The following is a 27591-nucleotide window of genomic DNA, read 5'->3' on the forward strand; positions in this document are numbered from 1 at the left end:
TTCTGAGACGAGGCATCCAAAACAAACATACTGAATTATCATAATTATTTATTCAAAATGCAACGTCTTTGATTTGCAGAGGCTTTTTTAATCCAGGTCTGAGAGAAGCAGCAGGGGTGGGGACCAAACTAAAAATAATTTGAGGTAATTATTTGAAGGTTTAAGACATAAGCAGGCGAGAGAAGTGGAGACTATTTAAAACCCTCCGCAAAGTTGTCACCTCTAATGTGGCACGATACAGGAAAATGTACGCACATGATGGGATCACTGATGCACATGTAAGATATCAAATATTTGTGTCAGCACACGAGGTGAGCTTAAGATGGGCTGAGATCAAGCATTTGCAAGAGAGAGAGAGAGCGAGAGAGAGAGAGAGAGAGAGAGAGGGAGAGAGAGAGGGAGGGAGAGAGGTAAAGGAAGGTTAGTGCTTAGATGACATCCAGTGAACGCAGCAGATGTTTGCGAGTGAAAGGGATCTAAAGGAAACACATCCTAATTCCTGCGGCTGTTTATGTCAACACAAGCTACACGGCATTTTCATACAAACACTCTGAAACGCGGCTGCGCTAATACACCGAAGCCCTTACACGGCCATATATTATCCTTATATTAGAGAATAATCCAGCTAAATCCCCCGTCTGCCAGTCCCCTGTGTTGTACATAACACGGGCATTTCCAATAGTGAAGCATGGACACAGATGAATGAGAGAGCGAGGGAGCCGGAGAGAGGGAAAGAGAGAGAGAGAGAGAGAGAGGGATGGAGAATGTCTGGGCAATTCTCATCAATAAGGAATGAAGCAATTAAGCTAATCTCAGACTGAAGGTGCCCTTTCTCCTTTTTTACCTGCCGTGGCCTTTCATGGAAACCAACAGCTGGACGTCGAGGAACAGCAGCCACACCACAGTCAACTCCCCCCCCTCGCAATTCACAATGGTAGAATTAACCTTAAACCTTTAATTCAGAGGGCTACTCCAACACTCCCAATAACACCATCATAATTTGATTTTATTGTATGTGTTCGCTGGTTTCCTCTTTGCATAGACGTCGTGCCAAGAAAACCAAACTGTGTCATATATACGAAGTGTAATTAGAAAACTTTAAATAGAATTGTACATCCCTTTCTAATTCCCCGGCTCTTCCATATGCTTGTACGTCTGATTCAGATCTGTAGGTGACAAAATCCTGGACTTAAGGAGACTTAAGACTTAAGTAGACAAACTCTTGTAAGCTCATGTAGATCCTGTGTATTTTTGTGGGCCGTGACTTGGTCAACGTAAAGAAAATAAAATGCTAATTTTAAAATGAACTGTAAGAACCTCGGACCATCACGTGGTAGAGATAAGAGGAGCACTCCCACAATCGAAAATACTCCCCCCTCCTCCGCCTCTGGACCAATAATGACCTCACTAAACCTGCTCAGGTAATACCCCCCCCACTAAACCTTGTCTAAACACACAGAAACCAACTCCTGCAAACTGACTCAACACACAATAGTGGGACAGATCCTCCCCGTCACACGCTGTCACACCAAAACGTCACATCGGCCCACTGGTAACATGATCTTTAACTTCTAAATGAAGTTAGGGAGGTCTGAAGGAGGTCCGACTACGTGTCCCCCCCCCCCCCCCCTCCTCTACTTCTCCTCCAGCGTGAGACCAACCCTGAAGCAAAATGTGGGTGTAATTGCAGGGGGGGGGGGGGGGGGGGTTGGTTTGGGCCAGCACTAGGTGAGTCTACTCCAGCAGCAACACTACACTTCCTTTAACCTTTAGGTGAGAAAACACCCTCTCTGTGATGGCTGCTTGGCTACAGACAGACTTAAACCCTACCTCCTACCACAGACCAGAAGCATGCAACTGGCAAAGAGATTTAATAGAGACGTGTGTTTAGAGGGTGTTTGTGGTTATACGTGTGTGTGTGTGTGTGTGTGTGTGTGTGTGTGTGTGTGACTCTGAAGCTAAGTTGTTCTTTACCAGCGTAATACGGCCTGACAGCCGGATCACAAAATCTGAAACTTAGGGCACAAACAGACAAACCCTCATAAGCCTTCGTGCATGCAACCCTCTTATTCCTCTTATTACCCCTCACATCTCCAATCGCTTTTCCCTCCTCTCGCCCTTTCCAGAAGGTCCTTCCCTAAACCCCAGAGAGAGAGGGAGGAGCCTGGGATGGCGAGGACGCGCTGGTAATCCGTGCAGTGACCCAGGTCAATTCAATTATCCTGTTTTCTTTCGCTGCGCGACGTGTGCCCATTTCACAGCCAACTCCCTTAATGCGCCCAGGATTAGCTTCTCTTACTTTTAATGATCTACCTATCGACGCCTTGGGCCCCGCAGCACACACACAGACACACAAGTACATACACACACAGGTAAGTGCTTTATTTAATGCAAAAGAATTTACGAAACATTTCTGCGAGATCAAGAGAGGCTTTCTCAAAATAAATGTGTGTTCTCGAGTTTGTTTGTGTGTGTCTCTGCCCATCTATGTGCAAGTGTCTACTACGTTAACTGCAGTAAGAAGAGTGTTGTATTATCTATCTGCATTTACACTGGCTTCACCTCACACATCCAAGATTTGAGATAATCCCCCCCCCCCCCCCCCCCCCCCCCCCCCCGGAGGTAAAGGGGTCAGTTAATGTTGGTAAACGGTGTGGATGGCTGACATGCATTGAAATGTCCACACAGGATTAACCACACATGCACTGTAAAGCTAAATGGACACTCTGCTGAACTTTGGGTTCAAACTCAAGTCAACAAAGCAGTTTGATCGCTCGCACGGAAATGTTGCCCTATTGACTGGAAGGTGTCTTCTAAAAATAAAACACAGACCAATTTGATTGGGTAGTAGTTAAGGTGTTAAAGTCGCTCACACAGAAACCTTATCTCATTATCTCACCAGTCATTCACTAATTACCTCACTGGTTTAACGAAGTCGGGGCGAGGGTTAGAAACCACAGCGAATCACAGGAGGTCTACAGTCTTGTGCCCTTTTCAGACATGAACAGCGCAATAAAGTCCGGAAATTCTGGTCCGGACCTTAACCACAATTTGCGATTCACAGATGCACAAAGCAGCAGGAGGTTCTCTGCACAACAGCAACAAATCCTCTGCATTATTCAGGCGTGAGTAGGAGCACCCGGGTGCAGCAGACCGAGGCAGGAAGTGACGTATTAACTCCGCTGTGGAGATCATGTGACCATATCATCAAACTCTCCTGACATTATTTTTGTTTTTTTCATTTCTGTTAGAAGCATCAAACCACCCCACCTGAATCTACAGCATCACTTTATGAAAAATATGCAGAGGTACTTTCCACTTAAGTCTGGAAACAGTATGAGAAGAAGAAGGTTATTACCTGGGATGTCCTGTCCATTGTAGTTCCATCCGGCCACAGCCAGCATGGAGGGCAGAGGAGACCCAGGCCTACTGTCCCTGTCTCTCTCCCTGTCCCGCTCTCTCTCCCAGTTTCTCTCAGACTGCTGGGTGATATGTCTGACCGTGTCCTTGTTCTTCCTATTCTTCCTCCGCCCTGACCCTGACATGGGTTGCCAGGATCCCTCTCCACCTCCTCCAGCAGCGCCACCAGTCCCTTGCTCCCCCTGGCTCTGGGCTGCCCCCCTGGGAGTGTCCCGGGGATGGGAGGAGGAGGTGGGGGGACACCTGTTCCTCTTTGACAGTGACAGGCCTGTAGTCATGCGGCCAGGCAGGCTGGGAGTCGTGGCAGGCTTCCTCCTGGCTCTCATGGCTCTTGGGTGGTTCTTGGTCCTCCTTTCCATACGTGCTCCCTCCCTCGTGGCAGCTGGCGATGGCCGAGTCCCCAGAAGAGTTGGCTGGGCTGGTGCGTCGCGCCAGCCAAGGGGAGGTGCTGCGACCAGACATGATGGAGGCGAGGGCTTCTGAGGCCATGCCCACGACCCCTCCTCCTCCTGCTCCTCCACCCAAACCCGCTCCGGCAACGCTCCCTGTTACTGCCATACCCACTCCACCTCCGCCACCTCCTCCGCCTATGCCAGGAGCAGCGACGGCTCCCATTTCAAAGTCGGCCAGTTCGTCGGCCATCTCAGAGCGGATGCTGATGTCCAGCGCAGCCTTGATGAAGCCATGGCAGGCCTGGACAATGTCCGTCATCTGCAGATAGCTGGCAGCCGACATGACCTCAATCACATTTTTACTGGTGAGGGCAAGGTGCGCCGAGTACATGAAGTCCAGGATGGCTTTGAAACCTGTCGCTGTGACAATGTCCAAATGAGTGACGGTGGTTTGGTGGTGAGGCTCGGAACCTTTTTTAACCTGGAGGGAAAAGGAACAATCACATCAGTGTTTTCTGGTTTATTTATTTTACAAACACGACCGATCAAAACTGCTGGGATCTGAGACAAACCGATTCCCCGACCCGTCCTCCCCATGTGCGGCCCCGCCCCTTACCTGGCAGTAAAGAGTCTTGAAGTAGCGCGAGGAGCCCAGGAGGACGTTCTTGTGGGCCTTGAAGATCTTTCCGTCCACGATGACACAGGCGTCGCAGAGGATGCCGTGCTGCCTCTGCTCATTGAGCTCTCTGAGGAGCTGACGGTAGTGAGAGGAGATCTCCATGTCCTCCTTCCTGTTGTTCATCTGTGTAGCTGAACAAAAGCCTCTCCTCCGAACGTCTGCTGGGAAATGAAAGACATCACAAACAAATTCAACTTAGGATGTATCGATGTATTCTAAGTGTGTTGTACTATTAAACACTACAGTGAGGAAATCTGACTGTGCAGCGGCAGCCAATTAAATTTGAATGAATGGATTTCGACAGAATGAAACAAGATTTCTGGCAGCATATTCAGGTATTCGGGTAAGACTTCATACACTGTATAAGGTTGATGGCTGTAGCAATAGCACTAAATCAATTTAACGGACTGAGAGGGAGGGGGGGGGGGTAAGCAAATTCAGTTGAACCACTCCTTTAAAGACGTGCCAGGGTAAGGATATCTCAGTAATGACTGTGACATGAAAAACAATGACATCAATAGCAACCACATCTCAACTGCTGCAGTTTGATGTCTAAAAACAGCCCGGTAGCAAATAGTCAAAAAAAAAAAATGTTTCAATCGTGTCTGACAGGTTCATTTGGGTGTGTGTGTGTGTGCGTGTCTGTGCAAGTGTGTGTGTGTTCCCTAAATATGTCCGTTAGAAAGTGGTACACTTCCACAAAGGAATTGAGAGAGAGGAAAACTCTTGGTTCAGTGAAGAGCGCTTCACCATTACATTTATCAATAATCCGGCCCGAGTTCCTTGTTTTTTTTTTCTTCATCTCATTTAAACTGAGAATATTCAGGCGTCTAGTTAATACGAGACGTTTCCTCTTGAACCTTCACCTCAGTGTTTCTGATCTTGCTCGATTCAGTCTGGGTTGTGAAGCTTGTTCCTGGAAACTACAGAGAAGAATACCTGTAATGACGATTCATGGAGCTGCTCAGCTGTCAGACAAGATTCATGGCGACATTACAAGGACACTGGTATATCGTCTTGTTATTTTTACCACATAAATGTAGGTGAAAAAGGTACAAATTTGAATGTTTAAAATCCATTTTACCTATAGAGCTTTTTGCTTCTGGCTTTTGGGCTCACAAACATTGATCTTATTAAAAGAAAGGGTATGGGTTTTCTGACCAGTGGAAAAGGGGCTTATGATACTCAAGGTTTGAGTGTAGACAAAACATTGTATGGTTATATGACACATGACAAAGGCATTCTGAGCTCCCACACAACCTCCAGGTAAAGGCCACAGAGTAACACAGGGAGAGCGGAAGACAAAGGGAGATGTGAACATCGTTATGTCAAACCATTCAGTGAGGTGGCGGAGAAACAAAGAGAAACCACATAAGCCCCTGCCAACAAACACACACACACACACACACACACAGAGAAGAAGAAGAAGAAGCAGAAGATGAATAAACACACACACTCACAAACACACACAGTGCAGTGCATTAGCCAGAGCATTAGCAGCCGCCGCTCCCACTCTCGTCTCGGTAAGGGCTAAATCGCGGGGACGCAGAGCGTTACCAAACGCAGCAGTGATTTGTTTTGGGAACGCCACAGCTGTCAGCTCTCGTGGGCCATTCTGAGACATGACAGCTCGGGTTGGCCAAGGTGACAGCAGCGTTTGCTCGGGGGCCGGCACACTTCAGGTCATGTTTAGCAAAGCTCTGCTCAACCTGATGGCCTGTAGGATCAAATAAATCCACAGTGTCTCCCAAGTCCACTCGGACAAACACACCTAGGAAGGACAGCAGGAGCGGAGGGAGCGCCGGCGTCCAGAGACCGATCAGTGCAGAAACTTTCACTGGAAGCCATTGAAAGACTTGCGAGGAGGAAGAAACTGTGTGAAAGCAGGATAACACTGTTTTTCTCGTCTAGTTCACACATTTCCCTGCGAAAAAAAATCTATTGGTGGTCTAACCTTGAGATATTTCTTCATTTAGCGATGCCCTGTTGGAGGCATTGAGAGTCCTCACCTCTCACCTTTGGAGACAAGCAGCTTTAAAGACATTGCAGCCCCCCCCCCCCCCATCCTCCACGCTCTGCACTTCTTCTTTCAGGGCCACTGGCACATTCAATTGTAAAGCCCAGTGTGTGAGATAGGCTCCTTTTTCAGAGCCACATAAAACACAGAAGAAGTCATTTATTGACTGAGAAATACCTCAATAGCCTGCGATTCCTCCTTTTTTCCAGCCATGGTGAATGGTGAAATACAGGGTCACTGTGCAGCACATGCCAATCAGCAGCTCCCATTCGAGATGTGCATCTGCTGGTAGCACAGAGGAGTGGAATAAGACCGCCATTGCTCAAGTGTTGCATTCAAGGTCCTCCCGCTCGCTCCGTTTTCATCTTTGTTACCGTTTTCCTCATCCTGAGATCAATGAAGAACAATGACAAGCACTCGAGCAAACGACAAGCCACTGAAGAGAACTGGATTTTAAGGTTCAGTTCAACCAAGCTACAGAATAAAAGAGAGGGCACCCACTGGCCCTGAATGTTATCAGGTCACGCCGTTAGTTTTGAGATTCCCTTCTGCGTGATTTCTGCCTCCGCACAAGTTCGTTCAAGGGACTCAAAACATAAAAAATAAAACATACGTAAATTTTAAAAAAAAGTTCATTCTTCCAACCTTTCAAATGTGAGCATTTGATTATTTTATTTGGTCATCTCCAGCAGGGACTTATTCACAAATTTATCGAAAAAATGATTAGATGATTAATAATCAGCAGATTAATTGCTGATGAGAATAATCATTGCAGCCCTAGTAGAAAATAATTCCGGACCAAAATTCATTAAAGACCTGGTGGCAGAAAACATCCAGTCTGCAGGGCTACCTATTAAAAGAAGTAAGTGCTAAAGTACATTTAATTGTTATGTGAGTGAATGAGGCAACTAAATGCAATCCTTGACAATTAATATTCAAATAAGCCACCGTGTGAGAACAAAGTCTGAGTGGGAGCAAAGTTCATTACAGCGACTTCTCATCCTGTGTGGTTAATGCGTGTCCAAAGAGCGGCACTGGCCCCTGACACAGGAGGCCGTGTTTCTCAAGGAGTATTAAAGTTGGGTTATTATTTGATGTAAGCGTGCGCATGTAGCGTGAACGCCTGGTCCTGGATCGCACCCAAAGACACGTTAAATGGGGCCTCAAATGTAACAATAACAACGATCAGTGGAGGGTAAAAACAACAGCACAGGACTGAGAGGAGGAGCAGAGAGGTCTAATCAGATGTATTGCTTCATCACACTCGGAGATGCACTGAGCTAGTAGCTAGGCAGAGAGGAGGAACTTTAATGGAGTGTGCGCATTGACCTTTGAACTCTCTGCTTGCCTAATTGGCTCGTTTAATTTCAGCGAGTCCGACTCCGGCCGGCTAAGCGTTCTCCAGAGGGATCCAATCCCAGTGCTCACCTCTATACTGTAATGCATAAACACCCAGAAAAGCTTCGTCAGTCTTCTTTCCGACATTCTCTTCCCCCCAAAAGAGCTACTCCATCTTACTTCGTGACCATCAGCAGGACCAAACGACCCCCCCCCCCCCCCCCCGCCCCCCTCACTTATGTGAGTACAGCCTTGATTTATAGCTCACTTTTTTTTTCTCTCCCAAATATACACTTGACGCACGACGGGAAAATAAGGTAAAATGAAGTTGTCAGACAATCAAGGGAGAGACATTCTTTTTACTGTCTCATCCAAAGCAGCCTCACCAAGGCTACAGAAACTAAAGCCTGCTCTCAGGATGTCACAGAGCAGAAAAAAGCTTTTCATCCCTCTATGAAATTTCACCGCAAAAAAAAAGAAAAAGAAAAGAAAGAAACCAAGGGAAATGTCATCAGAAGGCAGGCTGACAGTCTGCGAGCGCTTATTTGTGGTCAGAGACGTTTGTTTCAGTAAAGCATGCCACTAGAACTCCAAGTCCCTGTCACCCTTCTGAGGCCAAATCCAAAGTGACTGTCCTCCTTAACCCACCCCTACACCCCCCCCATCGACACACACACACACACACAACACGCACACGCCCTTTCCCAGAAGTGCACGCACACACACACAAATTATCGGGGAAAGCGAGAGAGAGTCGCCCGTCCCTAAATACGCAAACATGCATGAGCTAAAACACACGTTCACACGCTTCGCGGAGCCGTCATGGCATCGCACCCGGTTTGTCCTGGTCACATCACGGCAAAGTCACTTTAGGCCCCAGCCAGACGACTAAAGAGATGAGACGTGTGATGGAGTGAGAGAATGGGGCTTCCTCCTCCTTGTGTTTCTCTTAATGCATCCAGCCTGTCCCTCGGAGCCACCGCTCTGCCTCCTTGACCGCACAGGACCGAGGGGAGACGGAGCGCGAGGTCCTTCTGGATTGAAGCCTAGACTCTGTTTATCTGGGGTCCGACCACAGACGTTTCACAGGGGAATTTCAGAAATCCCACCGGTTGAAGATGTTGCCACATGTGAAGCATCTTCACACAGGGTCATAACGCATGATTACACAAAATATTGTAGCTACTATAACAATTTAAGCGCTTTCACTTTCCCCGTCTGTTTACGCAATTCTCCTCATTAAGATTCCCGCAGGTTTCACTTGCTGCAGGTTCCATTCGTGCGTGTATCTTTGCACGGTCCCAGAAGCTTCATACACTTTCTAGCTGGTAAAAGCAAATTATCATTTAGTGGCCGGTGTACGGCTCGGAAATTGCCACCCTCAGCTAATCACTCTACATTCAAATTGTGGTCCTCTGCCCAAGCAATGTAACAATTCTGCTCATTATTTGATAAAATGGCTTTGGTTGGACGAGCATGTCGAAGTGAGAGAGAGGAGCGGGTTCACAGAGTCCAGCATGTGAGCGGTAAAAATAGATATAACCAATTAATAAATAAAAATGGAAAAAAATTGACTGATAGCGTTTTTTTAATCGCTGAGATTGTTTGTGCTAATGTGCGCTTGCTACAAAAAATTACCAAAGAATCAATACATTTTTTGGTAGTTTAGGGGAAAACAATTGTCTCATCTGCATCAAATCTATTTATTATTTATTCACCATGGGTCCAATGACTTTGTGTGAAAGTTGTTACAACCTTGCTCTTTTTGGGTTGGGGGTTAGCTGATGCCCCAAGTGAAGGAGTTTAAGCTCTGGAGTCAGGGGAAGATGGAGGTGGACAGCTAGGCAGGTGCCAGTGTTGTATCTGACCATTGTGGGGAAGGAGGAGATGAGCCACAGGGAAAAGCTTTTGTGGTCAATCTACATTTCAACCTATGGTCACGATCCCTGAATAGTGCTTGAACAAACAAGATGGTGGCTGCACTCGGCCTTAGAGATAGAGTGAGGAGCTCAGACATCTCGGAGTCAAACCACTGCTGATTCCAATCTAAAGGGTACGAGTCAGAATGCCTCCTTGGCGCCTCTATGTGGAGGTTTACTTGGCACGCCCCATCAGGTACGCAGGGTAGACACAGTGCTTGCTGAACTACATATCCCATTTGGCCTGGGAACGCCTTCGGATCCCCTAGGGAGAGCTAGACACTGTGGGTCATCTTGAACACCCTACTTGGACTGGTTGCCTCCGCGACCCAAGTTCAGATGAAGGGAATAAAATGGGTGGATTGGATCAAAGTTGTTTCTTAGAGTCACAAATTACCAAAGATAATTATTACCTTTGTCTCAGGTCGACGGACTCATCCTTTCAGTTTTGTCGTCTGGTTCTTTTTTTTCACTCTCGTCAAGCAACTTGTGAACATCATGGAGTCTTAAGCAGCAATAGATAATGTTTCAGGAGCTTCTGGAGACTCCACAAATATAATAATGTTGCACATTATCTGCTGGATGTGCACGTAAGTAACTTGTTTCGCCATTTCCCCAAAGATAATTCCATCTCCTTGTTGTGTTTTCAGGTCGATACCTAACCTCAAGTGGCAAAAGAATTATCAAATGCCGGGTTGAGTTAGTTTTAACTAAGTATGTACATCAACACCTAAACACTCCACTCTTTATGTTACATTACATGATCGGGTCATCTCACTTCTACAAGAAAGGATTCTCTGTTTGCAGTAATTTCCCTCCTTTTCACATTAACTTTTTCTTCTTGGCACTTTAGCTCAAAATCAGCAGGGAAGACGAAGGAGAAAACTGGCAAGAGAGTGAAGAAGTGAATGAACGTGTGAAGGAGGAGGGGACATCCAGTCGAGACTCAGTAGCCAAACGCCGGCGCTCATGTTGTCAACTCTCCCAGCTTCATGCCTCGGCTACATTTTGTTTCATCAGTCAGGCTAAAAATGCAACATGTTCCTTTTTTGCATATCTTCCAGTCGTGACTTGGACCAGCGCACCATCGTCTCATAGATCTACTTTCTGAGAACAGGTTGGTGGGTCTGCACAGAATGAATTATGGATTATGTAAAGCTTTCGATACAAAGTTAAACAAATGTTAGCCTACAGAACAAGATATTAAAAGTCCTTGACACGATATGCTAATATCTATGAAAAATTAAACGGTGCAGGAAGAAAGAAGTGATTTGATTGCATTAGACTTTTGTCCAATATGATAATAGGAAATACTAGAAAAGAATAAAAGCATGGGCAAGTGGAATTCAAATGAGGGTATCATAGGCGCAGCTTTTAATTTTGATAGTCTCTCATTAGTGATGAAACTAGTAAATAACATAACATACATTTAAAATGTTTTCTTCTACTATTTTCAAATCCACAATAGAATAGATACATTTTACTGATGTTAAGTTAACACCTGCAAACATGAGAGAATGTTCATTCTTGACACATGGAGCTTCTCTTCCTCCTCTTCATAACATTAATGTCTCATCAATACAAATGACTGACTTGACTTCACGTGCCTCGTGGATGATGGCTCATAAATCGTGACTAATGCCAGTGAACCGTGGATCGTGATCATGGAGGTGGATCGTGATCGTGGATTATGAACTACATTGCCCCCTTCATCTGTGTTGGACATCTTCTTATGTGACCATAAACATTGTCTCAAACACATTTTTTTCTCATCAATGTTGTAATTATTGTTAATTTATTTTGGGCTCTGCTTCTCGAGGCCTCTATTGCATGTCTGTCCGTCCTGGGAGATGGATCCCTCACTTGTGGCTCTCTGTGAGGTTTCTATGTTTTCTTTGCTAACAGGGGATTTTCTGTAGTTTGTCCTGACTCTTGCTGAGGGTTAAGGGCAGAGGATGTCGCACCTTGCTAAGCCCTATGAGACAAACAGTGATGTGTGACTATGGGTTCTACAAATAAAATTTGAGTGATTGATTGAACATACGATGATGTTACACAGAAGTAAAGTAGGAAGTCAAAAGAAGAAGGTCGAGCCGCAGAATGAGAGCGATAAAGAACGGTGGAGAGCAGAGAGAAAATAGATCCGAGTCCCAGAGACGATACAGATAGAAGGAGGGGGAAGACAAGAATAGAGGGAAGAGTGACTCCGGCAGCCAATATTTTTTAAACAGCTTTGCTTCCACTCAACTGGGCATCAAGGCCATTATCCCGGGGTTAATCCCCAATCCGACGGAGCTGGCAGCCTTCCGGGACAAGCCAGGGTGGCAGCCCATCCACAAGGCAGACAGAAATAACACACACATGCACACACAGGCAAAGCTGCAATTAGGAGGGAAAAAAAATAACAACACAACAATGCTATTAGCTGTGAATGACTCGTTCTTAGCTTCTTTGTCTGTTGAAAATAAACCAGCGTTCATGTTTCTCTCTCATTCTATCTCCCACCTCTTTATATCTCACTGTTTGGGCTTGTGTTGTCAGCTCCTGTGTTCCTTTTATCGTGCTCCCTCCATCTGTTCACCTTTATTTTTTCTCCACCTCCACCCGGAGCTCTAATCGTGCCACATTTAGCACCTTTACCTCGCTCTCCCTTTCTCCGTCCACTGTCTGTTTCCCTGGCCGCCGTCCAAGGAGCCAAGGTGGAGGAAGAGATTGACTCAAAGAAGGATAGCCATGTCATGTGGAGAGGGACCAAAGAGGATCCAGGAGGCTTAGGGAGACTTAGCGCTGCCTCCTTCCACCACCGGCTACCCCACCTCTCCGGTCGCACCCTGCAGTCACTGCCTGAAAACAATACCTGGACCCTCCTCCACACTCGAAGACCTCCACACTATGGAACTTTTACAAATGTTCACTTTGAGATAAGCTGCCGAAAGAGCTGCACATACAGGCCTTCCATCCAGCTGATGACACAGACGCATCCAGTTCATCAGCTCCGGCTTTCTTCTGCCACCTTTTCCTCTCACCTTCAGGCACACAGGTGTTAAGCCGCGAGGGATCTTGCGGAAATCCAGCCCCAGTAAGGCTGGACTGAGATTATCCCAGAGCGGCCGGTAAAAAGGTGTCACTCTAAGACACAAGTGTTTTTGTCCTTTTGCTTGACCGCTACAATCAGCATCAACATCACCTCAAGTTCCTCCAGTGACCCACTAAGTGTCCCTTAAGCCGTTTTAAGACATGACCTACAGGGAAAATCCGGAGGTTTTTCTGCACAGGCGTGTTCACAACAGCCTCAATCCCTTTGCATTATTCAAGTGAGTGGTGGAGCAGCCTAGAGCAACAGGCAGAGACAGGAAGTGATGTTTTAACTCTGCTGCAGAGATCACGTTATTTGCGTTCACATATGTACCTCCACCAGAGAAAATACAGAGGAACTGTGGAGTCCAGAGCACATCTGAAAGCAAGAGCTTCTAAAAGATCGAGAAACGCCATATCGCAGCATCCATTTATCGCCCTCTTTTTCTGTGTCCTCCCAAAGTCGTGCGTGTGTTTGTGTGCGTGTCGTTCATGTGCCTCTTTCTCCCTAGGCCCCAAAGCCCACTATGTCTCCTACGGTAACTCCCTGACTGACGACCCGGGGCTTAGCCTAAATTCTCTCTCTATTAAAAGCTGTGAAATGCAAGTAATGAAACATCTCATTACCACTGTCGGAGAACCCGAAAGGATAGGAGGGGGAGAGCGGGGGGGTGGGGAGCAGGAGCGGAGAGGGGCGGACAAGGAGGACTGCGAGACAACGTAAAAAAATGTCTCCACGGGAGGGAGGCGAGAGGAAAGAGAGACTCCAGAGGTGGAGAAGGGAGGCGAAAAGGATGAGGACAGACAGGGGGGGGGGGGGGGGGGGGGGGCAGAGAGGCAGATAATCAGACAGTGTGTCCTTTGTTTGATAGGTGTTGCAGTTAGAGGAGTCGCCAGGAACATATAGACACCTATGCAAACAGGGGTGGAGTCCTGGTGAACTGAGGAGCCGTTCAAACGTCAAATGACCGATGGATGGAGGAATCTTCTGTTTATCTCCCTCATGCTACAGTTCAGTGTAAAAGCAGAGCATCCGTCAGCAGACGCAGTCCGGTCACAGGCAATGGATGTGCAGGTGATGCATAAAGGATATTTGCTCAGTGTAAACATGTATGTGCGTTGATTGATAATGGAATTATGCAACAAGAGGATTATTAGTTAGAGTTTTACTTTTTTTTCTCTTATTAATCACCTCTGAACTACACTGGATTAAAGGGTAATGCATGAGTGTGTTTCCTCATAATCACTCAGCTTTAAGTCAAATAACACGACAGTGTGGAGGCTGCACGTTCTGAATAATGGACCTGTGCGGTACAGGGAAGTGAAATCTCCAACAGGAAGTGTCTGCGTTTGGTGGTTGCAGGTGGGAGGAGATCGATGTTAGCCGTGGCGGGGGGGGAGGGATGAGGTGAGGTGAGGTGGTGGGGGTGTCGCGTGACAGCGGCCACAACACCTCGTTTGGAAACTCATGTCTTTCTACAAAAACACACTGATATTATCTTTAGTTTTTTTTTTTCTGGTTACAAATGAAACTGACGTCTGTTAGCTTCCAATAGGTTTAGCAAAACGACGTCCTCATTAAACTACGGCTAACAGCCCCACGTGTTCTCAACAGTGAATGCGGTTGCCCGGGCATTACACCTGCACTCACATGCTGCTGTGAAAGCCTCAAACATGATTTTTGGCACCGGGGCTGCAGGGATTTACTCCCTTTCAGCCAAAAGAGAATTAGTGAGATCGGTGCACGGATGCCGAGGCGATAAGGCCTGACTCCCAGTTGACCTTCCAGTTCATCCGAGGTGTTTGATGGGGCTGAGTTCAGGGCGCGGTGCAGGCCGGAGTGGGAATAGAAGATCTTCCCAATCTGTTGCTGTCTCAGATATCGCTGTAGGATGAAGATGATTCCAAGCAGCATGACCCGTACCATGGAAACCATATGACGGTAATGAGACACTGTCAACATACTTTAGGCCATGTTTATTCCATGCACATGCAATGAGGAATCATAACTCACATCATGTGTGACCACTTTATGTTCCTCGACTTATTGGACGAGATCTCAGCAATTTGACATTTTCATTTCAAACTGATGACGATGAATGAGAGAAACTTTAAAAACATTAAGATCTTGAGATTTTGAAAAGGTACAAATGGTTTTGTGGCTTAAGTGATGAGAAGAACATGAGGCTCAGAATGGGCTCAAAACTCCCTCAGCATGTGCATGTGGGTGTGTGTGTGTGTGTGTGTGTATGTGTTCCTTTAATGGGTCTTAACACGAAACCTCTCACAGCAGAAAAAGCAACCTGTCACGACTCAACTACACAACGACTGTGCCACACAGAACACAAGCAGCCGTTTCCTGAGCTGCAGCCACCAGCTCCAAAAGGTCTAAAACACACACACACACACACACACACACACACACACACACACACACACACACACACACACACACACACTCGCAGAAACAAAGCAAGTGAACAGTGCGGAGGAAACGAAACAAAGAGTTACCAAGAGGGAGAAAATGTTAAAAGCGAACATATGGTGCGACAACACCAGTCCTGGAGGAATAGATGTCTGAAGAGTCCGATGACTGAGAGCTAATTGTTGTTTGTTAAAGTGTGCGGTTTTTTGAATGTGCAAGCCAGTGACTGACTGATGGTGACTCAACGCTGGCGGCCAGTTGCTATCTGGTGCCGAGGCGGGTGTCCAGAGAGTGTGTCTGTGTGCACAGCTCGGTGTGACTGTCGCTCTGTCAAGACGGCAAACAGAGGCATCTCTCTCAAATCCACACTGGGCCGCGGCTTACAATGAGCTCACGCAAAGAGGGGGAGCAGGAAAAAAAAAGAAAGAAGCCGCCCGCTCAAGTGTGTTCTCACAAGTTCAACAGGCACACCCTCCATCCCCCCTGAGCAAATATTAAGAGAGACTTCACTCCCTGCTAATCTAATTCACAAACACGGCACAGCACACACACAAACAGGCAAAACACACAATTTTAATGCATTACCTTGGCCCTTCAACATGCAACACTCACTTATAACTAACGCTCCCACAAGCCACTGTACAACGGCAAGTAAGCAGCACAGTGATTTACATATAGATAGAGAAGTGTTTATAAAAAAAAAACACACATTTGTATATAATAGCCCGGGGCCCTGTTGTCACTCATCAAGCTGATCAAGAAGCAGCCACTGTACAACACTGATGAATCTCGCGGAGCATTTTGCGAATCCGTCCTTCAACCGCAGGAAGGGAAAAAAAAAGGAGGTGAGATAAAGGAAGAGAAATCAAGGGGAGAGGAGAGGAGCATCTAAATATAGAGAGACTCGCATTTTGGAGTCAGAAAAGAGACAGTGAGCGGTATGAAGGGGGGGGGGCAGGCGGGAGATGCAAGAGAGACGGGGAGAGGAAGAGAGAAACGGAACAAATGAGGAAAGTGGCGTTGAGGCTGCAAAAAGACAGAAGGAGCCGGATCGATGGCTGCCGAGCCTCGGCGGGTTTCTCATCTGCTGTAGCATCGCGTAGTGGACGACTGGCCAAGCGGACACGCAGGAAACTGAGAGACTTGAGAATTCAATACACGGGACACTGTATCAACACGGAGGTTCATCGATGGGAGCGTGGAGAGTGAGGCTCGGCCCCTTCGCGGATCCTTTCACTGAGTTTCACTGGGTTCCCTCTGCAAGACGCAAAAACTTAAAGCTGTTAGTCGTCTTTGTTTCTGTGCTGTGTGGTGATTGGTTCTTCATGTTGCCAAAGCTATACTGACAATAAAGAAAAGTCGGATTACAACTTTTTGCTACTTTTTTTGCATAGAAGGCGGTGTGGCTCCAGGCGACCATGTCCTCTGTGATTTAAGGAAAGCGAGGTTCAGCCAGACACACGCCTCACCTGGATCCTCGACTCTGTCCCGAGAGCCTCCTCTGTCATCGCCCCCCCCCAGCCCCACCCCCCCCGTCTTATCTGTCTGTCTTTCCACTCTGAGCGCGTTTACCCGAATGCGGTTTGACATTTGACTGTCACCTGTTGACTAACATTAACGGCTGCCATGGCTCGCAGGCTTTTTGGAACCACGGCTGCTTTTCTTTTTTCTTCCCAACGACAGCGGCGGGGAAGAGCCGCAAATAAAAATGCACACAACAGTGGCCAGGGCCCGACATCAAGAGAGACAAAGAGCGAGGCAGAGACAAAAGGACCAGTGTGCAAACTCTCCTGATCGCGCTCGCCACCGCCGAGGACAACACCCACCTTGGAAACCTAATTTTGAAGAAGTCACACATTCCCACATTGTGAGGCAGTGCCAGTATCAGGTGTCCGTCCAAACCACAAACCACCAATCAAACGCCATCCCCCCCGCGCCCGTGACACCCCAGCGCACACACCAAAACAAGCAGGAGGGTGGGTGAGATAGAATGAAGGAGGGAGGGGTGCGTGGGTGAGAAAGAGGGTTAAAAAAGAAGAGGGCAAGGGAAAGAGCCACCCAGAGACAAAAGCAAAGGGAATGACAATGAGTGAAAAGAGGAAGAAAGACGAGGGGGAAAAAAGAGAATACAGGGGACGAGATGAGGGGAAAAACGCATTGCCAGCTCCCCATGTGCCTGCACAGAGCAGGAAGAGAACAAAACGACGGCAACAATGGGACTTTCGTGTATGTGCATGTTTCAGTGTGGAGCTGGAGAGAGCAGTGAGACGGCCGTTGGGGGAATTTGCCCCTCGCCACTGAAAAGGGGATGTGAACTTACTCACTTCTGTCGGCCTCACATCTCCCGTTCGTAAAGGGAACTATAGGAACGCAGGAGAGCTCATAAAGTGTCCAGCAGTGACGGAGCTCCACTTCTATGGCTGGTTTATAAAGGTCACATAATAATACACACTTAGGAAAGTCCAAAAGGCCTGTATATATCAAGACAACACCACTTCCCCTCAGAGGAGTCACCTTCGAACCTGAACAGAGAGGTTCTTCTAACTTGGATGGTTCAACTTGGCAGCTAAGAGGCAGAAAAAAGTGTTTATGTTTTGGCAGAAAACTGGGCTCAGCGTCCATTGTTGCAAGCTGTTGCATTAACAGGATGTATAAATATGAGCGAGGGTCAGGGGAAAGGATAAAAATGAGAAACGGAACAGGGAGAGGGTAAAAATGAGAAAGGGAGTAGAGGAAGGGTAAAAATGAGAAATGGAGTAGGGGAGGCCACAGGAGGCACCTGGCCCACTTACAGCAGAGGAGGGGGTGGTGGAGGAGGAGAGGTGGAAGATTAAGGAGTGGGAGGGAAAAACGAGAAGGAGAAGGTGGAGGAGGATGAGGGAGAGGAGGAGTGGAGAGGGAGTAAAAACAGAAGAAAAAAAAAGAAAAAGGGAGAGGCAGCTGGGACGGAGCAGAGGGCACGGGGAGGACGGGGGTGGGGCTGCGGGGTGAAGTGACGGAACGGGAAAAGGTGAGGAGGGAGAGGAAAGGATGTGGGATGAGGACGCAAGTGTGTGTGTGTGTGTGTGTGGGGGGCGGGAGAGAACAGAAGAAAATAATGGGAAGGGGGAGAAGGGCAGAGGGGGAGGTGAGAGCAGGATGATAAAGAAAAGAGAAAGTGTGATAGAGAGAGAGGGAGAGGAGGTGGGGTCCGGAGAAGAAGAGGTGGCCTTGTGATGCAGAGAATGGAGGTGGTGTGTGCGTGCGCGGCAGGAACGTGTGGCTCTGTGTGTGAGTGGGTGTCTGAAATGATGACGAAAAAACTAACACCTCGCCCCAAGTATGAATAACCAACCACAACAGGCCACCGTAGGTTCAATCTCTTCTCCCAGCAGCCTGTCTATACCACTAATATCCCACTAATACCACCCACAGTCCTCGCTCCACCTCACATCAATGAATATTTCATGTCCTGATGGCACTTTTAAAGCAAAAACTAATTAGCAAATCCAAGTTGATCTGGCATTAGTCATATCAGGCCAATTAAAAGCCCAGTTCTACTGTACATGTTAATGGCAGCGAAGTGGAATAATTGTATGTTGAGCAGGGGAGAGAATGTTAAACAGGCCTTGTTAGCAGCACTTTAGCACTCTAGCCCGAGTCCATGGCTGGATTACAAAACTCGACAAAGCAGGATAATGTTCATCAGGAACACACACACACACACACACATGCAGACGCACACACGCACACACACATCTTTGAAAGCTGCAAACGAAAAAAAACCTCCATCCATTAATTACAGAGTCGCCATCTACTCCATGGGGTCAGAGCTGGTAGTTTTTAGCAAAAGAGGAGAAATATTTCCAGGGAAAATGATGGTTTTATGCGTCGGTAATAATATTAAACAGGGATCCAAATGTTGGCAGGAGCTGGCGGGTCAGATGCTAGGCGGTATTACTGGGAGAAAAAACATTTTGTGCCCCACGCAGTGTCTCGGCGGTCAGCGCCAGTCAACGCGAGGCTGTGGAGACAGTGTTTGTGTGGCGCTGAATAGAGAGAAGGTGTCGGTTTGTGTCCGAGTCTTTCCAACCTTTCTCTCTGTGTGTGTTGTTTTAATGCAGAAGACAGACAGCACGGACACACACAGACTAAACTGTGCCGCACAAAAAGAAGAAAAAATAGACAGAATAACAAGGGCTGGAACTCTTTTGGAGTGTTTCATCAGCCCCCCCCCCCACACACACACACTCCTTCCCCCCATTCTCTCTCGCTCTCCTCCACGTCCCCTCTTGTCCTCCTTCCCTCCCTCTCTCTCTCTCTCTTCCTACCTCTCTCCCTCACCTGGGCTTTGATATGGAAATCTCTCACCAGCCAAAGCCCGAGGCTAGTTGACGGTTTCTAAAGATGTATTTGCTCAAAGCCACTCAATTTCTCATCAAATACTCACACTGTGCGTATAAAAGACAAACTCTTTCACTGGGAAAATAACAACTAACAACTTATCCAAAGCTTTCAGCGGGTTTCAAAACCCAGACGTCACGACAAAAAATAAAGAAAGAAGAGATTTCCAAGCCCAAACCTTAAAGCTCTTAATAGCTTATATAAATCTGACTGAAAAGATGGTGACCTTTCTGCAAAGTGGAGAGCTGAGGACGCTAACCATCTTGTCGATAGAGTCCTTCGAAAGAGTGCGTGTGTGTCTGTGTTCTTTCCCATTGGTTTACCAGCCGAGCAATTATACATTAAGGATGACCAACTGGAACAGCTACATAACACTCAGCCAAATAAAGTGACAGCTACAACCACTCAAGATCTAGAAATACCTGAATAATATAGGGAGAAGTCAGAACCTGAACAGAAATCAGTCCCATGTCAGCTCATTACCAGAATATCTGTGGCTGATGTTTCGTGATATTGTGTGAATCACACACATCGAGGTGATCGAGATCAGAGCAAACCAAATATTCTTATCTTTGAAAATAGAAACGTTTCCTTCATGATTCTTAAAGATAAAGAAGGTAGAAGACAGAACTGAAACACACTCAGTGAAGAGCAGGGCTCCACCAGGGCCCAACAGTCCCCTGAGGAAACCATTTAAATTATTAATAATAATGATAAACTTTATCTGTACAGCACCTTTCTTTCAAGAACTGCCACTCAAAGGGCTTTACATCTGATATAGATAAATAATAAAAACATGTTAAAATGTGAAATTTAATTAAATTTAAAACTTTAAAAAAAATAAGTAAAATTATAAAAAAATTTAAATGCATAAAAACGGAAATTGACTAGATCAAGTGTCACACACTAATAAATATCAGTTCCCTAAACATGCCTGGTTTCTTTCATCATTCATCCAAGACTAATTCTCTGAGAAATGAAAGACAATGTTGGAAAAACACTGCGTCTCGTAATGTTCAAGAAAGAAAACACACAACCAACAAACCAACCAACAAACAGACAAACAGACAAACAGGGATGAAATCATCGCCTCCTTGGAAGAGGCAGACAGAAAAAAAACATAAAGATAGAGTTTTTATCTCTTCCTTTGTTATTTTGTTAACCAATGACAGATACCTACATGATAATATGCACATCTGGCATATACAGAAATTTAAAACTAATAATATAGGACTGCATTAAGCATGAAATAAAATGGAAAATATATATGATCCCCAAATTTCTGAGTGATGTCAGAAAACAAGGATGATGTGATCGTCATTGGGCCTGGTTTAAAGATCGGGTCTGCGTTCCTCAATAAAAGAAAAAAAAAAGCTCTGATGAAAACAAACTGAAATCCCTCATCTGCCTCCTCGGCAACGTGTGATCCAAAACGTGTGTTTCGCAATATCAACAACTTCTGAGAAAAATTCTGACATCTTGCCATAAAACATCCCTGGGGTTTATTTTTAGCTACAATCAAAGTGTAGTTTTGCTTCTGGACATTTAATTCTCAGGCGGAGATGAGAGACGTTCGAGCAGCGACTGAAAGTTCACTCCCAATGCAAACTGAAATATATGGAGAAAAGAAAAGGAAAGAGGGCTCCTTGCTTGCATTGACATCCTATCATGCGTTGCAGGTGCGTGCAGGTCTATGAAATATTAACACATATGTAAAAAGACAAGTGGGGGGGTGGAAAGCGTTTGTGTGTGTGTGTGTGTGTGTGTGTGTGTGTACAGGGGGGGTGGCTTAAACTCACCTGTTCTCCCTGCTGGGGAGGAGGGGGTAGTATGTGAGATAGGTGGATAGAGAAAGGACAGCTGTAGCACACACACACACACACACACACACACACACACACACACACACACACACACACACATCCCCCACAGCATCCATGTAACCCCATGGGGGATGAGGAACACCTGTATTCAGCACTGCACAATGAGCTATAGAGGCGGTTAAGCTAAAAAGCCTTGGGAGTTATTAGTGGGGGTGGGGGATGGAGGTGGTTGGGCTCCGAGGGTTAATGTGTGCCAAGCTGTGTTCGCACAAAATCAGACGTGAGAATGATAACGTTCGCGGCATGACCGATTACACACAAACACACACACACACACACACACAAACACACACACAAACACACACACAAAACCCAGAGTTGTCAGAAAACTCCTGAGAGAGGCGGCGACTCATGTAAGTCGTGCACATGATGCGAGTGTAAACGGTTCATTTTGCTGAGTGTGAGCCCAACAGGTGTTCCCATTAACAAGTGAACTCCGAGGGGGGACCGGGACGACAGGACAGGCGGGGGGGGACAGACGCGGGGAGATGAACAGTGTGTAAGGTTGTTAGCGGGGACAAATGTGTCTTCATGGAGCATTTGGCCTCTTTTCTCTATTTCTGGAGAAATGCAGATGAGGTTAAGGCACGGTGCAATTTATTGTCATGTTGTCGACACACAGAGACGCACACGAGCGCTCCTGTGAGGGGGTAGTGTACACACCCCCCCCCCCCCCCCCCCCCTGGTTTGTGTAAGTTGAAGCCGACTAAACCTGCTGCCGCACGGATCAGCCCACAACCTGCATGGGAGCAGTAGGCACCACCTACACAACAGCAGGCGTACACACTCAAACACACAAATACAGCAAAGAGGCAAGTTTCACGAGCTCCAAACCCGACTACCACCAAAACCCAGCCCCCTTCCTCTCTTTTCTCACCTTCATCGATCCAACTCAAGAGCAACAACCTTCAACAAACGTCAACTTTGGCTTTGACCAGGACGAAGAGTGAAGGGTCAATTTAACTTGTCTATTATCACCAACTTTAAAAGGTCCATTCATGAGACACTACACAAGTGTACAGTGCCTCAAATCCTCCTTTTCAGTCACACAAGCAAATGCACGGCTGATATTTTTTCCATCTTTCGTCCGATCTCGCCCACACTCCTCCCCCACTCCTCCCCCACTCATCCTTGTGGCTGTTGTCTTGGTCTGTATTACGTTTTCCCCCGTGGAACACACAGATGGAGAATAGGCACACACACACACTCACAAACACACACACACTAAAACACACAAACACACACTGTCACATGCACATGCACACTGATGTCCACTGCTCTTGCAATGAGAATGCTACAGAGCCTCACCTCAGGGAAGCAACCTCAGAGGGGGCAAACACACAAAGACCCAAGGCATTCTGGGAGATAGTCCGTGTCCAGGTACCAAATATAGGCAGTCAGCGTTTAAGTCAGATACCGCAGCTAAGCTCAGACAAACTGTGCATGGACGGACACGCATGCATGTAGATAAACACACACACACACACACGCCAACGGTAATTGAATTACAGAATCAAAGACTTGAGGGTTTATCATATTAAGTGCCGACCCTTAACTCTGTTCGAGGAGGAACAAAACAACCACACAAATCCAGCGAGGCCTAAGACAATTTGGAATAATCACTAGATGGTCTATTAATCCCAAAGATCCAGTTAGCCGATGTCAAACTGAGCAAAATGCTGGGATCTAACAAGCTGCGCACGGAGTTAGAGCCCTTAGCTCATAGGAAACAGTCCCCAGCAAAGTTTGAAATGACTTCCCTGTGTTGGAAAGTTCCTCAAACTACACAGAGAAATAACCAGACACCACACACCCTGACTATTCTGTAGAGTTGGGGGAATCTCCTGTAAATGATGTGGTGGTTTGATATAAAGTCAGCAGCTGACAATGTGGCTTCGTGTCCCTTTGCTCTCAAATGATCAGCAGCAGCAGACTCTGCCCAGACTTAACATCAAATAACAAGCAATTACACATCTCTCCAGAGGAAGACAACCCGGTGTCCATCTACGACACACAATCCAAAAGAGTTGACAAAACCTCAGAGCACAGATAATGAGCGACATGAGGTCATATCTGTGTCACTCTCACGGATCGTGTTCTCAGGACTCATCTGGCTGCAGGACCATGCCAGGACGCACAGTGCTGCGCGTGCACAGTGTGTGGAGGAACAAGTGGGGTTGTTCCCCTCTGAAGCATGGCAAGAAAATGGAGGAAGACGGAACTGGCCGATGAGAGAGGGCAGACACAGACAGCAGACACACACACACACACACACTTACACACAGCACAGGAGGCAGACAGAGGAGCAGCGAGTCTGAGACGCTTTCAGCTCCAGTCGCCAGTAAACAGCGAACACTTGACGCCACACTTTTCAACTCTCGAAATGGATCAGATGGTGATCAGCGGCGGTACCTCGACAATTACCAGAAAAATCACCCGAGAGCCCAGTCTGCAAACAAAAGCCCCCCCACCACCACCACCCCTGTCTTGTCTGGTACTCGAGGGCTGGGTGTTGACGCAGCAGAAATTTCCAGCTGGTGAAATCCCCCTTTTGAGGGTTAATCGAGGGGAGAAGGAGGAGGGCTTAAGCCCTCTTGTCTTCCAGCCTCCGAGCGCTTTCATTTTGAATCCCCTGCAGACTGACTGCTGCACGGAGCATCACCCTGCAGCCGACTGTGTGTGGCACGATATATGCGTGTGTGTGTGTGTGTGTGTGTGTGTGTGTGTGTGTGTGTGTGTGTGTGTGTGTGTGTGTGTGTGAGTGTGTGTGTGCACGACAAGCCCCATGCAGCCGCTGTGGTACAACGGCTTATGCGTGCTGTTCACAAACTTCGCACGTTTCACCAGGATCCCGCTCGATCAGCTGGAATCAAACCCAAACAGCGGGCGACGAAGTGACACATCGTGTGGTTTCACAACCTGAGCGTGTGTTAGCACATGTGTGCAGGTGTATCATATTCATTCAAACTAATGTTCTGCAAACTGGAAATGCGTGTTCTCCCGTGCGCTCTGCGTGCGCAACATGCAATTTAAAAGTGTTTTCAATTTTTTAAAACACGCATTATAAAGTAGATATAAACGTTGTTTTCCCTCATTGTGTTTGTTCCATTATCATGAACACAATGTGAGAAATGTACAATGTTCGATCCCCGTCAGAGACTGACAGCTTCTTCAAATATCCACCAGCGCAACAGACAGCTGGCTGTCACGTATGGAACAGGTAGGCGGACTTTCAGACGGGAGCCTGCTCACTCGACCGAGCATTCAGCTGTCAGCACACACACTCAGGCTGTGATGCCAATGGACTGGCATAAAGAATACAAATAAAAAATAGAAAGCAGACAGGCCTTCATAGAACAGATCCCAGAGCCGCGGCTGCGAAGAGTTGCATTGTGTCATGTCTCCAAATAACCTGCGCGGACACCAACTACCAGCTGGACACGCAGCGGCTCCGCGGGGGGGGGGAATGAAAACTAATTGTTGACATGATGTTAAGAAAAAAGGAATAAAAAAAAACCTGCCGCGTCTGGACGAGGATGTGTTCGCAGCGGAGCGAGGCTGGATTTCAATAAAAGAGAAAGAAAGAGGTGGAGGAGTACTGAGAGGAGGAAGTCGGACATACCTGTTACCCCATGGGGTCTGGGGTGGACGCGGTGTCGGTCCTTCGGAGTCCAATCCGCGGTGACAGCCTGAGCGCAGAGCGGAGGGGATGTCCACGGCACCGGCCACTGTCCTTCCTTTCCTCCTTGTGCTTCCTTCAAGTGTTATTCCCCCTGTTTTTTCCCACTCCCCGCTCTTCCTCCTCCACCAGCCCCTTTTTTTCTCCGTTCTCTCTTTCTCTCCCTCTCTCTTACTCTCTCTCTCTTTCCCTCCCCTGCTTTTCCGTGTCTTGGTATCAGGAGCCTCCCCCTCCTCCCTCTCCTCCTCCTCTGTGCATATCTATGTCTCTCTCTCTCTCTCTCTCTCTCTCTCTCTCTCTCTCTCTCTCTCTCTCTCTCTCTCTCTCTCTCTCTCTCTTTTCCTCGCTCTCTCTATCTCTCTCTCTCTCTCTCGCTCTCTCTCTCACTGGGCATAGTCAGGAAATGAGACACGCATGTATCCATCTGATGTAAGTCTCTTCTTATCTGTTATTTAATAAACTATAATACTAATAATAATACAAATGATAATAATAATAATAATAATAATAACAATAATAAAGATACAAAATTACTATAAAATAATAATGATAACTGTCTGGTTTGTGATGTAAGCAGAGGGATGTTGTATCCATGGGGCTTATGGGTCGTGCGTGTGTTGCCATAGGGCTCAATAACGACCAGGGGCTTCGTGTAACTTACCCCCTCTTGTGGCAACAGCAAGAAAACACCAGTCGGTCACATTTACAGAACACAGGAGACTGACATGTCTGCAGTTTGACACTGTTTGGCTGGAAAACACCTTTGTGAGCCACGTGACGTGCAGCTTTGAGGCCAGTGTTTGGTAAAATAAAACAGAAAAAGTCTGGGGTAATTCCACCACAGCTGGGCCTCTCCTTTTTTAAACTCAGGGTGGATTTTAGCATTATGATTTTTTTTTTAAGTTAAGGGGGGAAATTGTAAGAAGATTATTTACCACTTGTGAGACAGAACAGAGAGAACGACACGACCAGTGGTTTCTTAAAAAACTAGAAAATGTCGTACACTTGTATGTTTTGCAGTTGCCTGTCTTCTGTCAGGAAATTACACTGCAGCGCTGGTCCTAATTGGTCAAGTACCCAGTGTTGTGGGAAGTAAGAAGACTCTTTAAATAAGTACGTTTAAAAATACTCTATTGCAAGCTGCAAAGTCCTGGACTCAAAATCTTAGAGTTATGTTCTTAAATCATCGATCTGTCCATTATCTACACAACTTGTCCTTTTTGAGCATTGGACAAGTCACCAGTGTAGGGCTGACATATAATAATAACTTTATAATAATAACTTTATTGGTATAGCACCTATTTAAACAAGGTTACAAAGTGGTTCACAAGGTCCACTGCAAAAAATGAATGAGCTAAAATCAAAGGTATTTCATTCAGTAACATTTTTTAGCATCAAATCATAACACAATAAGGTCAAGACCTTAAATTCTCATAGAGAAACACAACAGTTCCCACAATGAGCAAACGCTTTGGTGACTGTGGAGAGAAGAGAAAAACTCCCTCATTTACTGGAAGAAACCTTCAGCAGAACCAGACTCAGTGTGGGCGGCCTCGACCGGTTGAGGTGCGCAGAGAATAATGGGGAAGAGAGGAGAGGTGGCAAAGAGGGGAGGGGAGAGAGGGGGGGGGGAGTAGGAGCAGTTGTGTAACCATCACATTTTAAGCTCCGTCAGACTGATTGTCATAACAAAAATAATAATAATCCAAAATTGTACCTCGGCGCCAAAAGATGTTCCGGCCTTTTAATGGGAATAAGGTTAAAGCCAAATCTGAGGCTAAAGGTAAATCTGACTATATACATACATGTCTGACATATACTATATGACAATAAACATATATATCTGACAAATACAACATTGTAGAGACAAACAACCGCCCATCCTCACATTCACAAAGACTCTAAATTTTACCTAACTCCAATCTGCATGTCTTTTGACTGGAATTCAGAGAACATGCAAACAGCACACAGGAAGGCCCCATCAAAGCCAGGATTTGAACCTGGAACCTTGCCTCCATACACGCTTTGACACTGTTCCACACCCTGAAAACGTCTAAATTAAAAAGTACTCGTCCTGGTGAGAAATGGTCCTTGTTAGATGGCTAAAGAATGTACATGTCATTTTACTGTTGCAGTTTGTAACTTTCTCAGTTAGGTCGAGTTGTTCCCAACTCACCTGTAGCAGTCAGACCCCTCCAATGGATCTGAAGGTCAAGCTGAGGGGTCACCAGGTCATTAAAGGTGATAACTAATAAAGCAGAAAAGGTGAAAAAAGAAGTTGTCTTACAAATTTGTTATGATTATTTTGATGCCACATTTAGCTTTTTCTGAGAAATACGGGATAATTTTACTTCTCTGAAGTTTGTAATATTCTTTAAGCA

General features: G+C 46.5%; 1 protein-coding gene across 1 annotated transcript in view; it reads right to left on the reverse strand.

The window, feature by feature from the left end:
• zbtb46 (zinc finger and BTB domain containing 46) overlaps window positions 1-25455 on the reverse strand; it is a 43306-nt gene extending 17851 nt beyond the window's left edge. Inside the window, 4 exon segments of the mRNA XM_053425351.1 lie at window positions 3359-3656; window positions 3658-4293; window positions 4429-4652; window positions 25154-25455. Coding sequence (XP_053281326.1) covers window positions 3359-3656; window positions 3658-4293; window positions 4429-4614 — 1120 coding nt within the window. The 5' untranslated portion in view covers window positions 4615-4652; window positions 25154-25455.
• Between the last annotated feature and the right edge of the window lie 2136 nt (window positions 25456-27591).

Source organism: Pleuronectes platessa, chromosome 6 (genome assembly GCF_947347685.1).
Source record: "Pleuronectes platessa chromosome 6, fPlePla1.1, whole genome shotgun sequence".
Lineage (NCBI taxonomy): Eukaryota > Metazoa > Chordata > Actinopteri > Pleuronectiformes > Pleuronectidae > Pleuronectes > Pleuronectes platessa.